Source organism: Rhinopithecus bieti, unplaced genomic scaffold, assembly GCF_001698545.2.
Source record: "Rhinopithecus bieti isolate Rb0 unplaced genomic scaffold, ASM169854v2 scaffold_10347, whole genome shotgun sequence".
NCBI lineage: Eukaryota > Metazoa > Chordata > Mammalia > Primates > Cercopithecidae > Rhinopithecus > Rhinopithecus bieti.
Window position 1 is genome coordinate 594322 of NW_016806836.1, and position 21319 is coordinate 615640.

The 21319-nt window shown below is 46.3% G+C and overlaps 1 protein-coding gene across 1 annotated transcript in view; it reads left to right on the plus strand.

The window, feature by feature from the left end:
• The window catches only part of ZMYND8 (zinc finger MYND-type containing 8), a 152753-nt gene that overhangs the window by 92085 nt on the left and 39349 nt on the right, over window positions 1–21319 (plus strand). Inside the window, 2 exon segments of the mRNA XM_017877885.1 lie at window positions 8105–8245; window positions 20493–20645. Coding sequence (XP_017733374.1) covers window positions 8105–8245; window positions 20493–20645 — 294 coding nt within the window.

Here is a 21319-nt window from a genome sequence, read left to right on the forward strand (position 1 = left end):
CTGGGACTACAGGCGCCCGCCACCTCGCCCGGCTAGTTTTTTTGTATGTTTTTTAGTAGAGACGGGGTTTCACCGTGTTAGCCAGGATGGTCTCGATCTCCTGACCTCGTGATCCGCCCATCTCGGCCTCCCAAAGTGCTGGGATTACAGGCTTGAGCCACCGCGCCCGGCCCTTTTTTTATTTTTATACATTAAAAAAACTTTTTTTTTTTTTTTTTGGAGATCGAGTTTCACTCTTGTCTTCCAGGCTGGAGTAAAATGGCACGATCTCAACTCACTGTAACCTCCACCACCTGGGTTCAAGCGAGTCTCTTGCCTCAGCCTCCCGAGTAACTGCGATTTTTTTTTTTAAGAGACAGGATCACAGTCTGTCACTCAGGCTGGAGTTCAGTGGTGTGATCATGGCTCACTGTAGCCTTCAACTCTTGGGCTTAAGCAGTTCCTGCTGCCTCAGCCTCCTGCTGGTATGTGCTTAGGTAATTTTAGGAAGTATGAATTAGCCAATGTGTAGTGTAGGAAGAGACAGTGATACTGAAAATTATTTTACTCTTACAAATTGCCCCCTTTTCTGTCAGGGGCCAGATACTATGTATTTTAGGCTTTTTGGGTCTTTTTTCCAACTGTGCAACTATTTAGTCATTGTTGCACTAAAGTAGTCACAAGCTGCTGTAGTCCCAGCTACTGAGGAGGCTGAGCTGGGAGGATCAGTTGAGCCTAGGAGTTTGAGGCCACAATGACCTATGATTGTGCCACGGCACTCCAGCCTGACAATAGGAGTACAAGTGTGTACCACCACACCTGGAGGTCTCCATTTCTCTTCTCACTACTATGGTTATGATAAGCAATAAACAATGACGAGGCTGGTCGCGGTGAGTCACTACTGGTCCAGCACTTTGGGAGGCGGAGGCAGATGCATCACTTGGGGTCAGGAGTTTGAGAGCAGCCTGGCCAACATGGTGAAAGCCCATCTCTATTAAAAATACAAAAATTAGTCAGGCGTGGTGGTGCCCATTTATTGAAAAATCTGGCCAGCGCAGATCCTGCTTTTTCAGGGCAGGGGGTATAGATGATGTCTTGCTGTGTTACGCAGGCTTGTCTCAAACTGCTGGGCTCAAATGATGTGCCTGCCTCAGCCTCCCAAAATGTTGGGATAATAGGCATGAGGCACCATGCCTGGTCCATATCCTTGTATTCTGAATTTGTTTCTGTGTTAGTGAACAACCCTTCAAAACAGCATTTTTACCAACACCTCCTGACCCATCCTAGAGCATCTGGCCATGCTCTGCTCATCTGTGCATGGCACCATAGGAGTTGTGCAAGGTGCGGCACTTTGAACATACAGGTTGTTTCTGAGGTTTTATAAGTGGAGGACGTTTAGCATGAATCATTCACTCCACCTCCACCCTGCCCAGAGTGCTGGGGTGCATGGGAGGGAATGGGCAATTTTTTCCTAATTTAATTTCAAGGCTCATGTTTCCTACTGTAGTCAGAAAAGTCCTTCACGCAGGCTAGGATTTTGTAAATGTAGATAATAAATGATGTGTTTTAGCCCACACTTGTGAATTGTACATCAAAGTATGAAATCTGGTTAAATTATTTGTGACTTCAAAGCCAATTAGTTCTTCCTTTGGGCAAGATGTATGGCTTTATAAAAGGATTGGCATCTGTTTCAAAGTTTAATTGAAAGAAGCATTTCCAAGTCTTTTTTGCTTTTGAAATGTCTGGAGTGATTCGAATCAGGTTTTTCTCAACCTCAGGACCGTTGACATTTAGGGCCAGGTAATTCTCTATTGTGAGGCTGTTCTGTGCACCTAGGATGCTGAGCACCATCTCTGACCTCCATGCCAGTACCACCCACACCGTCACATAGATTGACTTGGATTTTTTTGTGATCTGCTTAGTCATACCTGTTGTTCCCCCCAGCCCCCCGCCGAGATGGAATCTCGCTCTGCTGCCCAGGCTGGAGTACAGTGGTGTGATCTCGGCTCACTGCAACCTCCACTTCCCAGGTTTAAGCAGTCTCTTGCCTCTGCCACCCAAGTAGCTGGGATTACAGGCATGTGCCATCACACCTGGCTGACTTTTGTATATTTAGTAGAGATGGGGTTTTGCCATGTTGGCCAGGCTGGTCTCGAACTCCTGACCTCAGGTGATTCAGGTGATCTCTGCTCCTTGGCCTCCCAAAGTGCTGGGATTACAGGTGTGAGTACTGCACCAGCCCTTGTCATATCTTTTCTTTGGATTGTTAATCACTCTCTTAACAAGCACCTTGTTTTTAGTTGATGTATAACATTGGGGAGCTTGTTTAATTTGATATTTTTGTATGACAAAGGTTTTATCTGGTTGTCATTGTTTCTTTTTTTTTTTGAGGTGGAGTCTCTGTCACTCAGGTTGGAGTGCAGTGGTGCAGTCTCGGCTCACTGCCACCTCCGCATCCCAGGTTCAGGCGATTCTCCTGCCTCAGCCTCTTGAACAGCTGGGGTTATAGCTGTGCACCACCACACCCGACTAATTTTTGTATTTTTAATAGAGATGGGGTTTCACCATGTTGGCCAGACTGGTCTCAAACTCCTGACCCCAAGTGATGCATCTGCCTCCACCTCCCAAAGTGCTGGACCAGTAGTGACTCACCACGACCGGCCTCATCATTGTTTGTTTATTGCTTATCATGACCATAGTAGTGAAAAGAGAAATGGAGAACTCCTTCTTCAACTATTTTATGCACTGCTCATTCAGTAAATGTATCAGGCACCTGCTAAGCATCCAGAGGTATCCTGGATGCCTGCTGGCCAGCACAGATCCTGCTCTTTCAGGGCCATTTTATTCTGGGGAATGAGGTGCCTCTGGATGGTTTTAGGTGATGGAGCAATATGCCATCATTTTAGGGGTTCTGCCTTGGCTGCTGTGTGGAGAGTGCCCTGGGAGAAGGGTGCTGTGCACGTGGTGGGGAGACCTGTGGGAAGTGCTTACGGGGTCTCCGTGGGAAATGATGGGCAGGGCAGTGTTGCCTAGTGTTTTAATTGCCGTGCCCCCCCCGCCCCGAACCATTTTAGACATTTTCTTCCTAATTACTCCCCCTGAGATCTTTTAAAAAATTGAGGTCAAATTCACGTAACATAAAATTTACCATTTTGAACAGGTCAGTGGCATTTAGTGCATTCACAGTGCTGTGCAGCCACCACCTCTATCTAGTTCTAAAACGTTTCTGACACTCCAAAATAAAACCCTGTACCCACTAAACAGCCACTCCTCGTCCCCCACAAACTTCCACCCCTACCTCTCACCCCACAGCCTGCCCCTGACAACCACCAATTTTTGTTCTGTTTGAATTGACTTACCTATTCTGGGTATTTTGTTTCAGTGAAATGAAAGAATATGGGCCTTTTGTGTCTGGCTTCTTTGACTTAGCATCATGTTTTTAAGTCAGCCACACTGCAGCACGTATCAGAACTCTGTGACTCAGTAACATTCAATTGTGTGGCTACCTCAGTTTGTCCATTGATGGACAGTTGGTTGTTTCTGCCTCTTGCCTGTTGTGAATAGTGCTGCTGTGCACATTCGTGTCCAAGGATTTGTTTGGGTACCTATTTTCAATTTTGGGCAGATACTTACCTAAGAATGGACTCTCATGAAATTTGAAAATATTGTAGATCTGTTTATGTACTGTCTATACACACACACACACACACACACACACACACACACACACACGTGCTTTGTACATAAAAGGAATAGTAAGATTTTTTACCCCCCAAGAATTATTTTTGCCCCATTGGGGGCCACACGGTCCCTGTTGAGACTGCATGGACTAGGGTGATAGCAGTGGAAGTGGAGATGAGTGCAGAGATGTAGGATATGTTTAGGAAGAGGAGTGCAGAGACCTTGCTGAAGAGCTGGGTAGTTCAGGCATGAGAACAAAGGAGGAATTAAGAATGGGCTGGATGTAATGGCTCACACCTGTAATCCCAACCACTTTGGGAGGCCGAAGTGGGTAGATCACCTGAGGTCACCAGTTCGAGATCAGCCTGGCTAACATGGTGAAACCCCCATCTCTACTAAAATACAAAATTAGCCGGGCATGGTGGCGGGCGCCTGTCATCCTAGCTACTTGTGAGGCTGAGGCAGGAGAATCGCTTGAACCCGGGAGGTGGAGGTTGCTGTGAGCTGAGATCGCAGCATTGCACTGCAGCTTGGGCAACAAGAGTGAAACTCCATTTCTCCCCCTGCCACCCTTCCCGTCCCCCCAAAAAAGAATGATCCAGGTATGTTTGGCCTTGAGCCACTGGGTGGGTGGCCATGGCATTCATGATATTGGGAGGACAAGGCAGGTGCAGGGTGTTTCACAGACTAGGGAGGTAGGATTGGTGACATTAGGAGGTAGACATAGGAGACCCATTTCTCAGGGAGATACAGAGGAGGGTTTTGCGGTGTGAGGCTTGTGGGTTGCTAGTGATTGTCATGTATGTCCTTTCCTGACTCTATGAAGCTTTGCAGTCCCAGATGCCTTAGGAGGATGGGCCCTGCCCTTTACTGGCTAGGGAGCGTGAACCAGACCCATCTCCATGGGAAGCCAGTGTTTTCCCGCCACGCTTGTTCTTGCCATATCCAAGTGCTATGCTTAAAACCTTTTTTAATATTTAGAACATACCTCTTAAATCTCAACACTTGTTTATTTATTAACAAAGGAAATATATCTCAAACTAAAGGCTTGTTCTAGTTATTAATTGTTTAGCACACATGAATGTATATACAGAATTATAAAAATAGGCTGGGTATGGTGGCTCACACCTGTAATCCTAGCACTTTGGGAGGTCGAGGCAGGTGGATCACCTGAGGTCAGGAGTTCGAGATCAGCTTGGCCAACGTGGCAAAACCCCATCTCTACTAAAAATACAAAAAGATTAGTTGGGCATGGTGGCATACACTTGTAGCCTCAGCTACTCGGGAGGCTGAGGCAGGAGAATTGCTTGAACCTGGCGGGCGGAGGTTGCAGTGAGCTGAGATCGCCCCACTGCATTCCAGCTTTGGCAACAGAGCAAGACTTGTCTCAAAACAAACAAACAAACAATCAAACTTGACCTGTCGAGCAGGAAAATGTGGATTCACTTGGCTGTGTTCTACGTGCAACAGCATCTTTGCGCATCTTTGTGTGTTTTTGTTTGTTTGTTTGTTCCTGCTACCCTTTAGGGTTTGGCGTCCTTGTCAAAGTTCTCTGCAGTCCCAAGCAGGGTACTTGATAGTATAGGAAGGCCCTTCCTGTTAGACCTTGCTAGTTTGCTTACGGGAATACAATTAGAGAAGCCACGATCTTTAATCCTCAAGGGGAATGTATTACACAGATATTTGAGCAGCTGCAAATTGCTTTTGGAATGAGGTAGAACATAAATGAATTGATAATGTTAAAAATTCGAATGCTAAATATTTTATTGGTAATACTTCTCTTAAAATGCCTTTGTTTTCATATATTCTCTTTTTTTTTTCTTTTTTTTTGAGGCAGGATCTCCCTCTCTGTCCCAGGCTGGAGTGCAGTGGCATGATCATGGCTCACTGCGGTCTTGACCTCCCAGGCTCAATGGATCCTCCCATCTCAGTCTCCCAAGTAGCTGGGTCTCCCAAGTAGCTGGGACTACAGGCATGTGTCACCATGCCCGGCTAAATTTTTTGTATTTTTAGTAGAGATGAGGTTTCGTCATGTTACCCAGGCTGGTTTTGAACTTCCGAGCTCAAGTGATCCTCCCACCTCAGCCTCCCAAGGTGCTGGGATTACAGGGGTAAACCACCGCACCTGGCCTTTTCTTGTTCCTTTGTGTAACAAACACTTCAGTTCTACTTCTTACAGTACCAGTGATAGGACTAGTAATAATAATAGCAACCCCCCAGTAAAGGAATGTGGCATGCCACGTGCTAGGCCAATTCTATTAATTCTTGCAGTAAAACAGATTTATTGTTTTAAAAACTTAATTCTAGGCTGGGCACAGTGGCTCATGCCTGTAATCCCTGTACTTTGGGAGGCTGAGGTGGGTGCATCGTTTGAGGCCGGGAATTCCAGACCAGCCTGGCCAACATGGTGAAACCCTGTCTCTACTAAAAATACAAAAAATAGCCGGGTGTGGTAGCAGGAGCCTGAAATTCTAGCTATTCAGGAGGCTGAGGCAGAAGAATCACTTGAATCCAGGAGGCAGAGGTTTCAGTGAGCCGAGATGGCACAACTGCACTCCAGTCTGGGTGACAGAGTGAGACTCCATCTCAAAAAAACAAAAACAAAGAAAACTTATTTCTTAAAACAATTTCTCATGTTTATTGAGCACTTGCTGGGCACCAATTGACATAGATCGAAGACATTGATCCTCACTCCCTTTTCATTTCCGGATGAGGAAAAGGATTCCCAGCTGCATGCCTACTTCATCCCTGTGTGGCGTGTCAGTTTCAGCACTGTTGATGTTCCGGGCAGATTCTTGTGGGAGGCCTCTCTGTGCATTGTAGAAGATTTAGCACCTTTTTAGTCTCTAGCTCTTAGATGCCAGTAGCAACCCCCCAGTCTCTTAAAATGTCTGGATGCAATGCCCAGTGTGCCCTGGAGAGAAGAATTGCTCATAGCTGAGAATCAGTGGTTCAGAGGATAACCCCAAAGCCCTGGAGGTTAATGGGGAAATAGAAAATAAAACCACTCTAATAGCAAACAGTAACAGAGTACTTACTGGATGCCAGGCACTGTTCAGATGATTGATTTAATCCTCACAGCAGCCTTATGAGATGTAGCTACTGTTATTGTCCCTTTGTATCATATTATTAGTGTCTCTCTTTGCTGCTGCCAGGAAGAGAGAGGCAGAGGTGCCAGTAACTGGCCCAGGGTTACACAGCAGGGCAACAGCTGAGCCAGGGCTTGAATCCACAGTGTCTGGCTTCTGATCCGTGCTTGAATCCAGGCCTTTTTACGTCTGGAGTCTTTCCCACTATATTACATTAACAGTGATGCAGGCAGGTCCTGGCACCAGAGCTGCCTAGCTCACTTGGATTCACCAGCCGAGTGGTGTGTGAATTTTAACACACTGAAGCCTTGTTCTGAGTTTTCTAATTTGTTAGGTGAGGAAACTGAGGCAAGTGCCCACGCAAGTGTCCCAGCATTTTCGAAGCCCCTGGGGAGTCTCAGTTCCTAGCTCTAATTTGCCATCCAGAAATTTCTTTCAAGCACCAGATCACCTCAGAATGTTTCTTGCTCTTCTTGGAAGAGTTGGCTGTCATTGTTGTCAGTGATGCCTTTAGTCCCAGCTGTTTTTAAATGGGCCCAAGAGGCATTAACAGGCACAGTCCCGCTACCATGGAGGGGCAAGGGCAAAGGGGCAGGATTTGAAGGATCTTTGGGACGCTTGTTGGCCCCTATGAATGCTTGCTTTTTTAAACATAAGTGGTTTCTTGTCCTAGCCCTGTGACATGAGGCAGAGGAGAAGTAGATTGTAGGTCATTTTAAGGTATTTTTAAAATCCTTAGGCATAGGTACAGTTCTCTCTCCTCCCGTAAAAGTTTGAAATACGGTAAAGAAGGACATAATTTACCAACGTCTCCCTCACTCCATCTGGTACTGGGTTTGGCTTTACACAGCCTCAAGAACTTTTGAAATGGGAGCTGGAGATTTCCCAAGGGACCAAGTTGGTCCCTGGCAGGTGCAGTGGCTGCATGTGAGCTGGCCATGGTGTCTTTCCACAAACGGATGACACGCATTTGTAAGGCTGGCTCCCGTTTTTTGCATCTGGACCATGTGGGGGTTGGTTTAATCGCTATTTATGTTGAGATTTATACCCGTGAATGGGCCAAACCAATTTCAGTGGCAGCTTAGCCGATTTGTCTTAGAGCTTTGTGCTTAATAGAGTAACTGGGGAGACCGTCTTCATTTGTGGCTTTAACGGTTTCACGTCGGGTTAAAGCCCTTTGCTGAAAATGAATGGCCAACCTGCCACGCCCCACCCCACCCCATCCGTGATGCTGTAGCGGCCTTATTGAAATCAAACACAATTTCATAATCTCTCCATTCTCTCCCTACACCACACCTACGCGTTTTACTTGTTTATTTGTAAACCTGTCTTTTAACAATGCCATACTTTTTCAGCTTCACCAGCCTCCACCAAGACGGGACAAGCAGGGAGTTTATCCGGCAGCCCAAAGCCCTTCTCTCCTCAACTGTCAACTCCTATCACGACGAAAACGGACAAAACCTCCACCACTGGCAGCATCCTGAATCTTAACCTGGGTCAGTTGGAATTTTTGCCAGTATCTTTCTGTGGCAGCTGTGGATATTTTTGCAAATGACGTATCCTCTTTTGTATGTGGTTCTTGAACCTTCAACTTTTTTCTGTATGCAAAAAATGCAAAAGTTTCAGTGGATGAAGGTAAGAAAAGATCTGTGAAAAGAACAAGTAAGGACTTTCCTGGGGCTTATTGACATACAAATTACTTTTGTTTTTTGAGACGGAGTTTCGCTCTTGTTGCCCAGGCTAGAGTGCAATGGTACCTGCGATCTCTGCTCCCTGCAACCTACGCCTCCTGGGTTGAAGCGATTCTCCTGCCTCAGCCTCCTGTGTAGCTCAGATTATAGGAATGTGTCACCACACCTGGCTAAGTTTTGTATTTTTAGTAGAGACAGAGTTTCACCATGTTGGCCAAGCTGGTCTCAAACCCCTGACCTCAGGTGATCCACCCACCTCTGCCTCCAAAAGTAATGGGATGATGGGCATAAACTGCCATGCCCGGCCCAAAGTGCTTTTATCCAGGCCAGTGTTTCCACCTCATTTGCCCTTGACCACATTAACCCTATTCTATTTGTAAATTATACCCATGGCACAGAAGCAAGTAGGAGGAATCAGTACTTACCTTTCCTACGTGCAGCATACTCTGATATTCCTTAATTCTCTTCTTCTAATTCTTACACTCTGGTCTTTATTCCCTGGATGATGATGATGATGATGATGATGATGATGATGATAATAGTAATAACTCTTTTTTTTTTAAGAGATGGAGTCTCACTCTGTCACGTAGGCTGGAGTGCAGTGGTGTAATCATAGTTCAGTACAACCTTGAACTCTTGGGCTCAAGCTATTTCCTGCCTCACCCTGAGTAGCTAGGACTACGGGCCTAGTTGTTTTTAGCTACATACTCAGCTAATTTTTCGTAGTGGTTGGGTCTTGCTATATTGCCTAGGCTGGTCTTGAACTGTTGGCCTCAAGCAGTCCTCTCACCTTAGCCTCCCAAAGTGCTGAGATGACAGGCATGAGTCACTGCACCTGGCCCATTATTGATTCCTCCTCCTTCTTAATTTTTTTGAGATGGAGTTTCGCTCTTGTTGCCCAGGCTGGAGTGCAATGGTGTGACCTCAGCTCACCACGGCTTCCACCTCCCAGGTTCAAGCAATTCTCCGCCTGAGCCTTCCGAGTAGCTGGGATTACAGGCATGCGCCACCACGCCAGGCTAATTTTGTATTTTTAGTAGAGACGGGGTTTCTCCATGTTGGTCAGGCTGGCCTTGAACTCCTGACCTCAGGTGATCCAACTGCCTCAGCCTCCCAAAGTGCTAGGATTACAGGCATGAGCCCAGCTGCTGTTGATTCGTTATTGATTCATTGCATCCTCAGTGCTGATTTTTCTTGAACATGTATTATGTGCTGTGCACTATTCTAGGCATGGAGATAGAGTGGAAAGCAAGTCAGCTAAAGACCTGCTCTTGTAGAGGTTGGGTTTTTAGAAAGATAGAGAAAATAATAAAGACAAATAACAAGGCAGTTCACAGTATGAGAGACAGTTCACACCAAGATAGACAGTTCACACCATGATGGGTGTCTGGAAGGTAATGTGGTGAGGTGAGAGATGGGCAAGTTGCGAGGCAGATGTCACAGTTCCTTAGGTGGAGGGGTTAAACAGGGCCTCTTTGAGAGGTGATATTTGAGCTGAAGTTTACATGACAAGAAAAATCAGCCATGCCAGTATCAGTAGGAAAAAGATTCTAGAAGGAATAAGAGATTTTAAAGGCTCTAGGGTAAGGATTAAGTTGGTGTGCTATAGGAGTTGGTGTGCTAAGGGTATGTTGTAGGATTAGCAAGGAGGCCAGGGTGGCTACATCCCAGTGAGTGAGGGTGAGGCCAGTCCATGGAGTCAGAGACAGTACAGGGGCCTTATAGACCCTGGTGTGGAGGGGTTCAGCGCAGGAGGGATGTGAATGGACTTCACATCTCAGAGGAAGCCGTCGGTGCTGTGTTTCAAATAGTCCACATCAGTCACCCATTCTCATCTAGGGATAATCCCCACCCCCGGCAATGTTTGGAGACATTTTTGGTTGCCACACCTGGGGTTGGGGTGCTCCTGGCACCTAATGGAGAGAGGCCAGGGATACCACCGAACATCCTACAACATGTAGAACAGGCCCCCCAACAGAGAATTTCTAGGTTGTGTCAGTAATTGTGCTGACAGATCTGGGTATGGCAGGGTAAGTCACGGATCCGGTTTAGATTCTGTAAATCTGAGTTGCTGTTATACCCCTAGGTGGAGAGGTCAGTAGGGCGGCTGGAGGCAGGAATTAGGGTGCCCTGTGGCCAGGTTCAGGCAGGAGGTGTAATTCTGGGAATCTCGATGTGTGCGTGGGATTGGGTTAGAGTGGTAGTTCTCGTGACTTTGAGGGGGTGATGGGGACGCTGCTGGCATCTAATGATTGGTGGCCAGAGTTTCTGCTAAATATCCCCCAGTGCATAGGACAGCCTCACTCAACAAAGACTCCAGCCCTATTGGCTTACTGAGGTTGCGAGTCAGGAGTAGAGCAATGAGCAGCAGTGAGGCCCTGAGTTCTGGTCGAGGAGGAGAAGCAAGGGGTAGAGGAGCCACACCAGGGGAGTGTGTTGCCCTGAAGCTCCAGTATGGGGGTTTCAGAAAGAAAGAGTGGCCACCTGTGCCCAGTAACGCTCGTGTGAATTCCACGCCTTTTGTGGTTGGTGCCCTCCAGGTCCATCTTGTCCTACAGTGCCATTTTCAGATGGAGAAACTGAGGGAGGTCTGGAGAGGAGGTATGGGGTGCCCAGGATCCCAGAGGCAGCAGGGCCGGAGCACAACCTGGCTCCAATCCTGGCTCATCTGTGAGTACAGCCCAGATGTAATAGAATGGTCAGGGCAGTTGCTTCCAGGGCTCCAATTCAGACCAACCGGTTGGTTCCTCACTTGAGTGAAAAGGGACCCATGTGCTTCCTTGGGAACATTCATTGTTCCCAAGTATGTGGTTTGCTTTCTCATACCCTCCTTCCACCTCCACACCCCGAAAAGAAATGCTGTTTGGAGGCGTTCTCACAGTGACATTTCCTCTCTGCCAGTCATGCTTGTCAAGAATAGCTCTTTCCTGAAACCGGGTGGTCATTGGGCTTCCTCGTGGCACTGTGGGTCTTTCAGTTTGGCTTGATCTGTTGTGAGAGTGAAAGTTTTCTTCCTGTCATGTGTCTTGGTGGGCAGGCATGGTGGTGTGTGGGCACCAGGGGAACCAAGGCCCTCTTGTGTCTCCCCTGGAAGCTCTTCCGGTCCCAGGACACACTTCTTATCTTCGTCAGCAGGAATAAGAGCATTGGGAATGTGGGCACTTTGTGGGCTGCGATTGCAATGACCTAACGGGAAGAGGATCAGCCAGGGACCGATGGAAGTGCCGTGGGTGGGGAGGAGATCAGAACAAACAGGGCAATGTTAAGGAATTCTCAGTGACTGCCCAGCTTTATGGGCAAATGCTATGGGCAAATGACTGAGCAAATGCTTTATGGGGCTTGATTCTGTCAGCCATGGAACTACTTTCCACAGACAGGGAGAATGAAAGGGAGCACCCTGGATAATGATGAAATTATTGTAGCTAACCAAACAGGATTTCCTTAAAAAATATATCAGAAAAGGCAGAATTACAGAGATGGGGAACAGATCAGTGATAGCTGGGGGTTGGAGTGGAGGAGGGTTTGCCTACACATTGGGAGGGGATTCTTTGGGAGATGGACTTGCTCTGTGTTTTGGTGTGGTGGTGGTTACAGGAATCTATGCAGGTGTTATGACTCATAGGACTTTATTCCTCCAAAAGTGAATTTTACTCTCTGTAAATTAAAACTATTTTTTAAAAAAATTACAACAACCTTTAAAGTAGGCAATATCTCTGTTTCACAGAAGTGTAAACTGGGGCACAGAGAAGCAAGTTACCTACCCAAGGATCAACGATGGTTTGTGGTAGAGTTCGACCTTCAGGCCCAGGCTGGTCTGCTGCAAAGCTTGAGCTCTTAGCTGAGATACCTGAATGTCTCCTGTGCCTATTGGATACGTCAGCTTTTTTTGGGGCCAGGGGATAAGGTGAAGTTTTGGAATTTGTAAAGGATATGGCTTTTGCCAGCTTAACCCGCATTGCTGGACTGAATTGTCAAGAAAAACAGGACTCTAGATTATTACAGGAACTCTCGTAGTTTTTAAAAGCTGGCAGTCAATTTCATTAGAAACAAAAACTGGCTAGGCTTGGTGGCTCATGTCTGTAATTCCTGCACGTTGGGAGGCTGAGGCAGGAGGATTGCTTGAGCCCAGGAGTTCGGGGTTGCAGTGAGCTATGACTGCATCACTGCATTCCAGCCCGGGTGACAGAGTGAGAAACCCTGTGGTACAAAAACAAAAACAAAACCCCAAAACTCTATCTGGGCCAGACAAACACATACAACCAACAATACAAAAACAGTCCATAGGTTGTCAGTTTTTTATTTATACTATACTATAATTATATTATGCTGTTATACTGTAATTAAGAATATACGGTATATAGGTATATGTTATTTTAGTATATGTATGTGTGTATATGGTATATGTATGTATATTGGCTATATGGTATATGTATGTGTGTATATGGTATGAGAGTATATGGTATAGGGGTATATTGGGTATATTTGTTTGAGTATATGTATGTATGTGTATGGTATATAATGAATATTATATGGTTATATGGGGTGTGTGTATATATTGGTATATGTGTTTGAGTATTATATGTATGTGTTATGTATATGAGTATATGTATGTATATATTGTATTGCATGTGTGGTATAATGGTGAGCATATGGTATATGGGTATATATGTGTGTATATGGCATATGAGTATATGGTAAATGTGTAGATGGTATGTGAATATATGGTATTTGTATGTATGTGTGTATATGGTGAGCATATGTATGTGTATTTGTGTATATGGCATATGAGTATATATATGTGTGGTATATAGTATATGGTATTTGTGTGTGTGTATGGTATATGACTATATAGTACAAGATGGAAAGGTTTGTACAGAGACCTGGTTCTTGCCCTGGTTGCTAATTCACTGTTTCTCCTCATTTGCTGTCTGGGGCCTCTCTTCACTAAAAAACAAGGAGCTGAGCCCAGTGTATTATTACGAGCCCCCTGTATGACTCAGCAGTGATTATAAATAAGTCATCAATAGAAATGAGTTTCTGAGACTAGAAGAGAAGAGGTGGGCCCGGTCCTTTTCTTCTTCCAGACTCCTGTTTGCTTTCTCTGCTGATCCCATCTCCTCTTATTTCACAGAGGGTGTTTACTTTGAACTGAACAAACTCAGCAGTCAGTAGTGCTGTTAGTGAGAGAAATGCACCTTGATGCTCTATTGAAGATGCAGGCAGGGCCAGGGAACATCGTCACACCCCAAGCCTTTCTGTTTATTTCTCCACTGTTACTGACAGGAGGCCTTCTTTCTTTTTGTGCATAAAGCGGCATCTTGGAAGTCAGGCCTTCTTTGAGAGCATACATGGAGTGCCTGAGCCCAGATTTTTCAGATGTTGTCTTGATTTTCTTTAGAGTGAATGAGGTGGGGAAGATCTCTGTTTGGCTTTGCCTGAAAGATAGTGTCTGCCAGGGTCTCTCTCTTTTTTTTAATATAGAGACAGGGTCTCGCTCTGTTTCACAGGCCGGTCTCAAATTCCTGGCCTCAAGCAATCCTCCTGCCTCAGCCTCCCAAAGTGCTGGGATTACAGGCGTGAACCACCATGCATGGCCAGCTAGGGTCTCTTGTTTAAGTGATACTGCTCCCTTGAAGGAACTGCCATTTTGTAGTTCCTGGAGGTCCATCCATTGTAGTTTGCGTTCAGCTTTAGAACAAAGATCTGTCTTTTTTTTTTTTTTTGAGACAGAGTTTTGCTCTTGTTCCCCAGGCCAGAGTGCAGTGGTACAATCTCAGCTCACTGCAACCTCCACCTCCTGGGTTCCGGTGATTCTCCTGCCTGAGCCTCCCAAGCAGCTGAGATTACAGGCTTGCGCCACCATGCCTGGCTAATTTTTTGTATTTAGTACACCATGTTGGCCAGGCTGGTCTTGAACTCCTGACCTCAGTATATGGTATATATATGCTGAGTATATGTATATGGTATATATATACTGAGTATATGGTGTTTATCTATACCCACCTCGGCTTCCCAAAGTGTTGGGATTACAGGTGTGAGCTACCACGCCTGCCCTGTCTCTCTTTTTTTAAATGGGAAAAGAAGTGCTTAAATTTTTCTTTTATGGGAGTTTGTTTTTATAAGTTATGAGTACATGTGGTAACAAACATTTCAAAGCACAGAAGGACATTTCATGAAAGGCCAGTGTGTCTGTAACCTCTGACCACCTGTCTCTGTACCCCTCTTCCCGCATGTCACCACTGTTGCAAGTTTTTAGTTTCTAGAGCCCTTCTAGATATATAGCATGAGTTCTGAGTGATTTTTGTCTCTCAGCTGACGTTTGGCAGTGTCTGGAGATATTTTTATTTTCATTTTATTTATTTTTTTGAGATGGACCTGTTTGCCCAAGCTGCTGTGCAGTGGCACGATCTCGGCTCCCCGCAACCTTTGCTTGATTCTGCCTCCTGAGTAGCTGGGATTACAGGTGCATGCCATTACGCCCAGCTAATGTTTGTATTTTTAGTAGAGATGGGGTTTTAGTAGAGATGGGGTTTCACGATGTTGGCCAGGCTTGTCTCAAGCTCTTGACCTCAAGTGATCTGCCCACCTTAGCCTCCCAAAGTGCTGGGATTACAGGCATGAGCCACTGTACTCGGCCTGGAGATAGTTTTATTGTCACAACTGGTACATAGGTGCTAATAGCATCTAGGGGGTAGAGGCCAGGATGCTGCTGAACATCCTACAACACACGGGACATCCTTTCAACCCCACCCCACCCCCACCACAAAGACTTATCCAGGACCCAAATATCAATAGTGCCACTGTTGAGAAACCCTGAGAATGTATAGTATTCCCAGCTATATTCTATTTCCTTCTTGGCTCCCCTACAGCAGTGCTAAGGTGCTCCACCAGTTGTTGCTTTTTCATGAAACAGGTTGGCTTTTCATATCAACACAGAGAAATCAGCCTTCGTTTCATTTTAGCAGCTGTATTTAATTCCATTTAAAGGTAAACTGTAACATTTATTCAGGTGCCTTACTTACTGACGCTACGCTCCTTTCCATTTTTGCTATTGAAGACAACTGCAATGAAGAACCCTTTTGCCCACATGGGAGGGTAATCCATAGGATAAATTCCTAGAAGTGGAATTGAGCATCAGAGGCCACATACGGCGACATTTTGAGAGGTGTCGCCCAACTGCCCTCTAAAGAGGTGGTTCTGATTTATGCTCCCTCCAGAAATATAAGATCGTGCCTTTTTCTCTAGCGTGAGTATTTTTCATCCCTGGTTTCCATTTATAGTCTAAACTGTCTTCATATCAGCTGAAAAGTTCAAAATGTTGGCAGCAAGGGTGGATTCTGAAGATATTCCCGATATAGAAGGGCAGGGGTGGAAGAAATCCCGATAAGCTACATGAGCTAAATGAGAAAGTGAAGCTCTTCTTTTCTCTCTGCGGAGGAAAGGAGTGTCAAATGCAGCTGCAGGTTTGGAGAAAGATCATTACATTTGGCTAAACTCCTGAAGGTCAGCTTCCAGGGCCTGGGCCGCCCAGCCATTTGGTGGTTTATTCTAACAAGAATAAATATAACAGCAGCTTATTGACCAGAGAAACCTTAGTTTGTAAAATGAGGTAATTTACCTTTTTTGCATTTTTCTTGATTATGAACATTCCAGTGCTCAATCTTTTTAGGCTAAAGTTAATGGGTCGCATTTACTGTAGGCATACGTGTAGACGTGCAGGTGCACACACACAGAGCTCAGTTATTCAGGTGAAGTCTTAGGTCTCTTTATGGACCCTAAGGTTTAGAAAGGTGGTCCTGTTAACACAGACACACAGGAGTTAAGGCAAATAGTGAGTTTTCTGTACTCACATAGAAGATTGGTCTGATACAGGGGTTCTCAGCCTTAGCTGCCAATTAGGATCACCTGGCAAGTTTATTGTTTTATTGTTTTTTTTTTTTTTTTTGAGATAAGAGTCTCACTCTATTGCCCAGACTGGAGTATAATGGTATGATCTCGGCTCACTGCAGCCTCCTCCTCCTGGGTTCAAGTGATTCTCCTGCCTCAGCCTCCCAAGTAGCTGGGATTACAGGCATGTGCCATCACACCTGGCTAATTTTTGTGTATTTAGTAGAGACAGAGTTTCACCATGTTGGCCAGGTTAGTCTTGAACTCCTGACCTCAGGTGATCCACCTGCTTTGGCCTCCTAAAGTGCTGGAGTTACAGGCATGAGCCACTGCGCCCGACCTCCTGGCAAGGTTGTCAAAGGCTGATGCCCAGGCCTTCCCCCCAGCCTGTTGAGTCAGAGTCTCTGAGGATGGGGCTGAGGCCTCAGGAATTTCTGAAACTTTACAGGCAATTTTGGTGTGCAGCCAGGTTTGGCAGTCACTGGACTAGTATAGAAGATGGCAGATTTTACGGCTTTCAGGCCAAATCTGGCCCCCACCTGTGTTTGCAAATAAAGTTTTACTGGAATACATCTACACCCATCTGTTTATGTAGTGTTCATGGCTGCTTTTGCAACAGAGCCTGTGTGGCCTGCAAAGCCTGAAATATTTACTCTCTGGGCTTTTATTTTATTTTTTTGAGATAAGGTCTGGCTCTTTTGCCCAGTCTGGAGTGCAGTGGTGTGATCTCGGCTCACTGCAACCTCTGCCTCCTGGGCTCAAGCAATCCTCCCACCTTAGCATCCTGAGTAGCTGGAATTACAGGCATGTGCCACCATGCCTGGCTAATTTTCATATTTTTAGTAGAGACAGGGTTTCACCATGTTGCTCAGGCTGGTCTCAAATGTGAGCTCAAGGGAACTGCCTACCTCAGCCTCTCAATTGCAGGGATTACAAGTGTGAGCCACTGTTCCCGGCCCTCTCCAGGCTTTTACAGAGAAAGTTTGTTGGTCTCTTTTGTAAATTTTTTTGGTAACTGTGTAATCTAGTAGTATATAGGAATATTGAGGACACTGATGAACGTGTCACTTGGGTAGCCATGGAAAGTATTTATGTGAGATATGTTTCCATCTTTATTCTTGAAAAGGCTGGCTTTTCCCTTTGGAATCTAGCACGCTTCTTCATTTCTGAAAGTGGAAAGTCTGAGGGAGGCCTCAAATCCCTCCCGCTTTGCTGTCACATTTGCATGCAAGTCAGCTGTTAAGTCCTTGAATCCTGCCTACTGGAACTCTTTAATCTGGGCTTTCTCTTTTTTTTTTTTTTGAGAGAGAGTCTTGCTCTGTCGCCCAGGCTGGAGTGCAGTGGTGCGGTCTCGGCTCACTGCATCCTTCACCTCCTGGGTTCAAGTGTTCTCCTGCCTCAGCCTCCTGAGTACCTGGGATTACAGGTACCCACCACCATGCCTGACTAGTTTTTAAATTTTTAGTAGAGACGGGATTTCATCATGTTAGCCAGGCTGATCTTGAACTCCTGACCTCAAGTGATCCTCCCACCTTCGCCTCCCACAGTGCTGGATTACAGGCGCGAGCCTCCACACCCGGCATTTTTCTTTTCTTTCTTTTTTTATTTTTTATTTTATAAACTTTTAATTTAAAAGTAAACTTTAATGTCGAAAATGCAGACTTGGGGAGGGCAGAAAGATCACACACAAGGCTGCCACTTCACACTTGGAGGGTTGCACAGTGGCCAGACAGAGGCACTCCTCACTTCCCAGACATTGCGGGGGCCGGGCAGAGGCGCTCCTCACTTCCCAGATGGTGCAGCGGCCGGGCAGAGGCGCACTTCTCGCTTCCTAGATGGTGGGGCGACTGGGCAGAGGTGCTCCTCCCTTTTCTTTTAATGTTCCTCATTCCTTGTTCTTTTTTTAAATTATTTTACTCCATAATTTCTCTTTGTTAAGCTACTTCAGATCTCTTGCCAGAGACAGAGACAGGTATAAAGAGTTTTCTAGTTCTTTCTCCAGTAAATTTTTTTTTTGGAGACAGGATCTTGCTGTCACCCAGTCTGGAGTGCAGTGACGCAGTCATGGCTCACTGCATACTCAAACTCCTGGGCTCAAGCAATCCTCCTACCTCGGCCTCCCAAGTAGCCAGGATTACAGGCGTACACCACCAAGCCCAGCTACTTTTTGTATTTTTTGTAGACATGGGGTCTTGCTATGTTGCCCAGCCTGGTCTCGAACTCCTGGCCTCAAGCAGTCCTCCTGCCTCTGCCTCCCAAAGTGCTGGGAGAGGTATGAATCACTGTGCCCAGCCCCACTGCAGTAAATTTGCACATTCTTCTCCCTCTCAGAGGTGGCTGTGTGAATGTCTGCAGTCCTGTCTCTAGTAGCCTCTCTTTATAGCCATGATCAGTGCACATGTACATACATATGCACTCGCGTGCACACACACATGCATGCACACACAGATACTGTTTTTGGTATTTTTCTTGAATTACAGGGATAGTGTCTCTGCTTGCTTTGAGCACTCACCTTCTGGAACCTCCCTGGGTCTGGGAGGGGCAGTCTATAAGTGTGATTTGGGAAAAGACCAGTCTTTTCCCTCCTTTAAAAAAAAAAAAAGTCTTGCTCTGTCACCCAGTCTAGAGTGCAGTGGCGTGATCATAGCTCAGTATAGCCACTACCTTCTGACTCGAGCCATTCTCCCACTTCAGCCTCCTGAGTAGCTGGGACTACAGGTGCGTTCCACCACAACTGGCTGAGAAAAGACCCCTTTCTAATCTTATCCCGGGGGCTGATAAAATTAAGTTGGAGCAATTTATTGCTTCTGGTCACCTGTGAGTGGATTGGGTGGGGCTTTTGGGAGGCTGCTTCTGGTCACTTTGAAGGAGCTAATTTCTGGGTATGCAGTGTTTGAGAACTCCGTTTACTGCTTGAGCAGGAAAGTGGTTGGGTCAGGCCAAAGGAAGAAGGTAGGAGAAAGTGATGGCTTTAAACAGTGCTTCCAGCCCAGCTCTCACACTAGATTCTGGGGCCTCTTTCATAGCCCAATGAACAGAGGTGGCCTGAGGTGTGGAGGGAGCAGGGAGATGAAGCGCGAAGTCCAGGGAGCAAGCTGATGGCTGTTGGGAACAGGCTCAGAGGTGGCTTCTCCTCTTTGTGGGTTGATTGGATGCCACCTGCTTTCTGACCTATTTTCTGGGATCGGCTGGGGTAGGACAGATGCCCCACACTTTGCTTTAGTTGGGTTGGAGGGGATGCCTGAGGGTGGCAGGCACAGTGGAGGACAGTAGGCCCCACCTGCAGAGTCGCTTGTTGTTTTCGGGACCTTTGCAGCCACTAAAACTCTTAATGGGGGGCGCTGGAGTAGGTGGGAAAGGTATCCAAGAAATGTAAGCTCTCTTGACTCTTTGGAATCTGTCCTGCTGGTCCTACAAAGAGCCCTCACAGAAGTGAGGGGACAGGACCTCCGGCCTGAGTCACCCCCCCAGAGACCTCTGCCTGTGACTAGGCTGAGGACCTTAGAGCGAGACCTGTTAGACAAAGGTTGAGTGTCCAGGGCTAATCTGTTCCCCTTGCCTCACGTAGATGCTGTGAACCACAGCACACTGGCTGGAAGGTCTGCCTATCCTATATTCCCCGCTCTTTCTAGTTTCTACCCCAGACTAGGTCCACTGAGAATGAAAACTGAAGCCTCCTTGGCAAATAGGCATCTAGGGCCCCAATTGTCAGGGTGTTTTCGAGGGGGTCACCATCTTTCTTGGATACAAGTCCTCTTCAATCTGGACCTGAAGTTACAAGTACACCCTGACCAGGCTCGGTGTTGCTTTGTTCACTGAAATTGAGATTGAATATCTGCCCGTAACCTTTGTCTTTGGAGGGTCCCTAATGATGCTGACTTCCACACACTGAGCCATCTGGCTGGGATTGTCCATTTTAAATATTGAAAGTCACCCAGACGATTGTTCAGTGGACTGTTTAAACCTGCCAAACATGTTCACACGGGCCATTATCTTCATGTCACCCCATGTGGTTGAGCAGATGATATTGTTGGGACGAATGACAAAAAAGTATCCCCCTCCCCGTGTTCTAAAATGTGTGTTTTGCTCTGACTTTGCAAGGACAAAGCTCCGTGATGAGCATGGTGTGTGCCTGATCTTACGAGGGTGTGATGGTCTCTTTCAGATCGAAGCAAAGCCGAAATGGATTTGAAGGAGCTGAGCGAGTCGGTCCAGCAACAGTCCACCCCTGTTCCTCTCATCTCTCCCAAGCGCCAGATTCGTAGCAGGTTCCAGCTGAATCTTGACAAGACCATAGAGAGTTGCAAAGCACAATTAGGTATATCTTTGGTTTTGTTTTTTTTTTCCAGCAGTATCATTGTTATCATTACTGGTAGGGATACTACCCTGATGAAATCAAGGTTGAATCCTGGCTGCTTTTAGCAGCTGCTTTAACTTTGAACAATTTGCTCAGCTAAAATTTCCACTCAGCTATATTTCCACTTATGGCAAAAGACTTCAGACTTGATAGTTAATTCAGGGCTCTTTGAACTCATCAGTTTATTCTTTGGTGAAAGCAGCCTGGAAACTCGAGATACAGGTTTGAAGCATCAAGGTTTACAAGCAGAATGAGGATCTTCTGAGTTTGCCTCTGCTCTCCTTCTCGGTACACATCAGTGTCTCCACACAGTAGCGAGTGTGTTCTGCAGGTGTCCGACACGAAACCCTTTCCCTCCAGATTGGTCTCCTCCCTACCTGGCAAACCCTGCTTCTGTAGCTGTTGCCTTCCTTCCTCTTCCCTGTACTGCCTGCCTTCATACTGCCTACCTGAATCCTGCCTTCTGTGAGGCTGAGCTCAGATCTCACCTCCTCCAGGAAGTCTTCCCTGACTGCCCTCCACATCTGCCCTCCTCCTTTGGTACTTTATTGCTCAGAAGTAGCAATGTTCCCTTTGTGTGGAGGTGTCCCTCCCAATCTAGACTGGAAGCTCCTTGAGGGCAGGGAGGCTGTTTT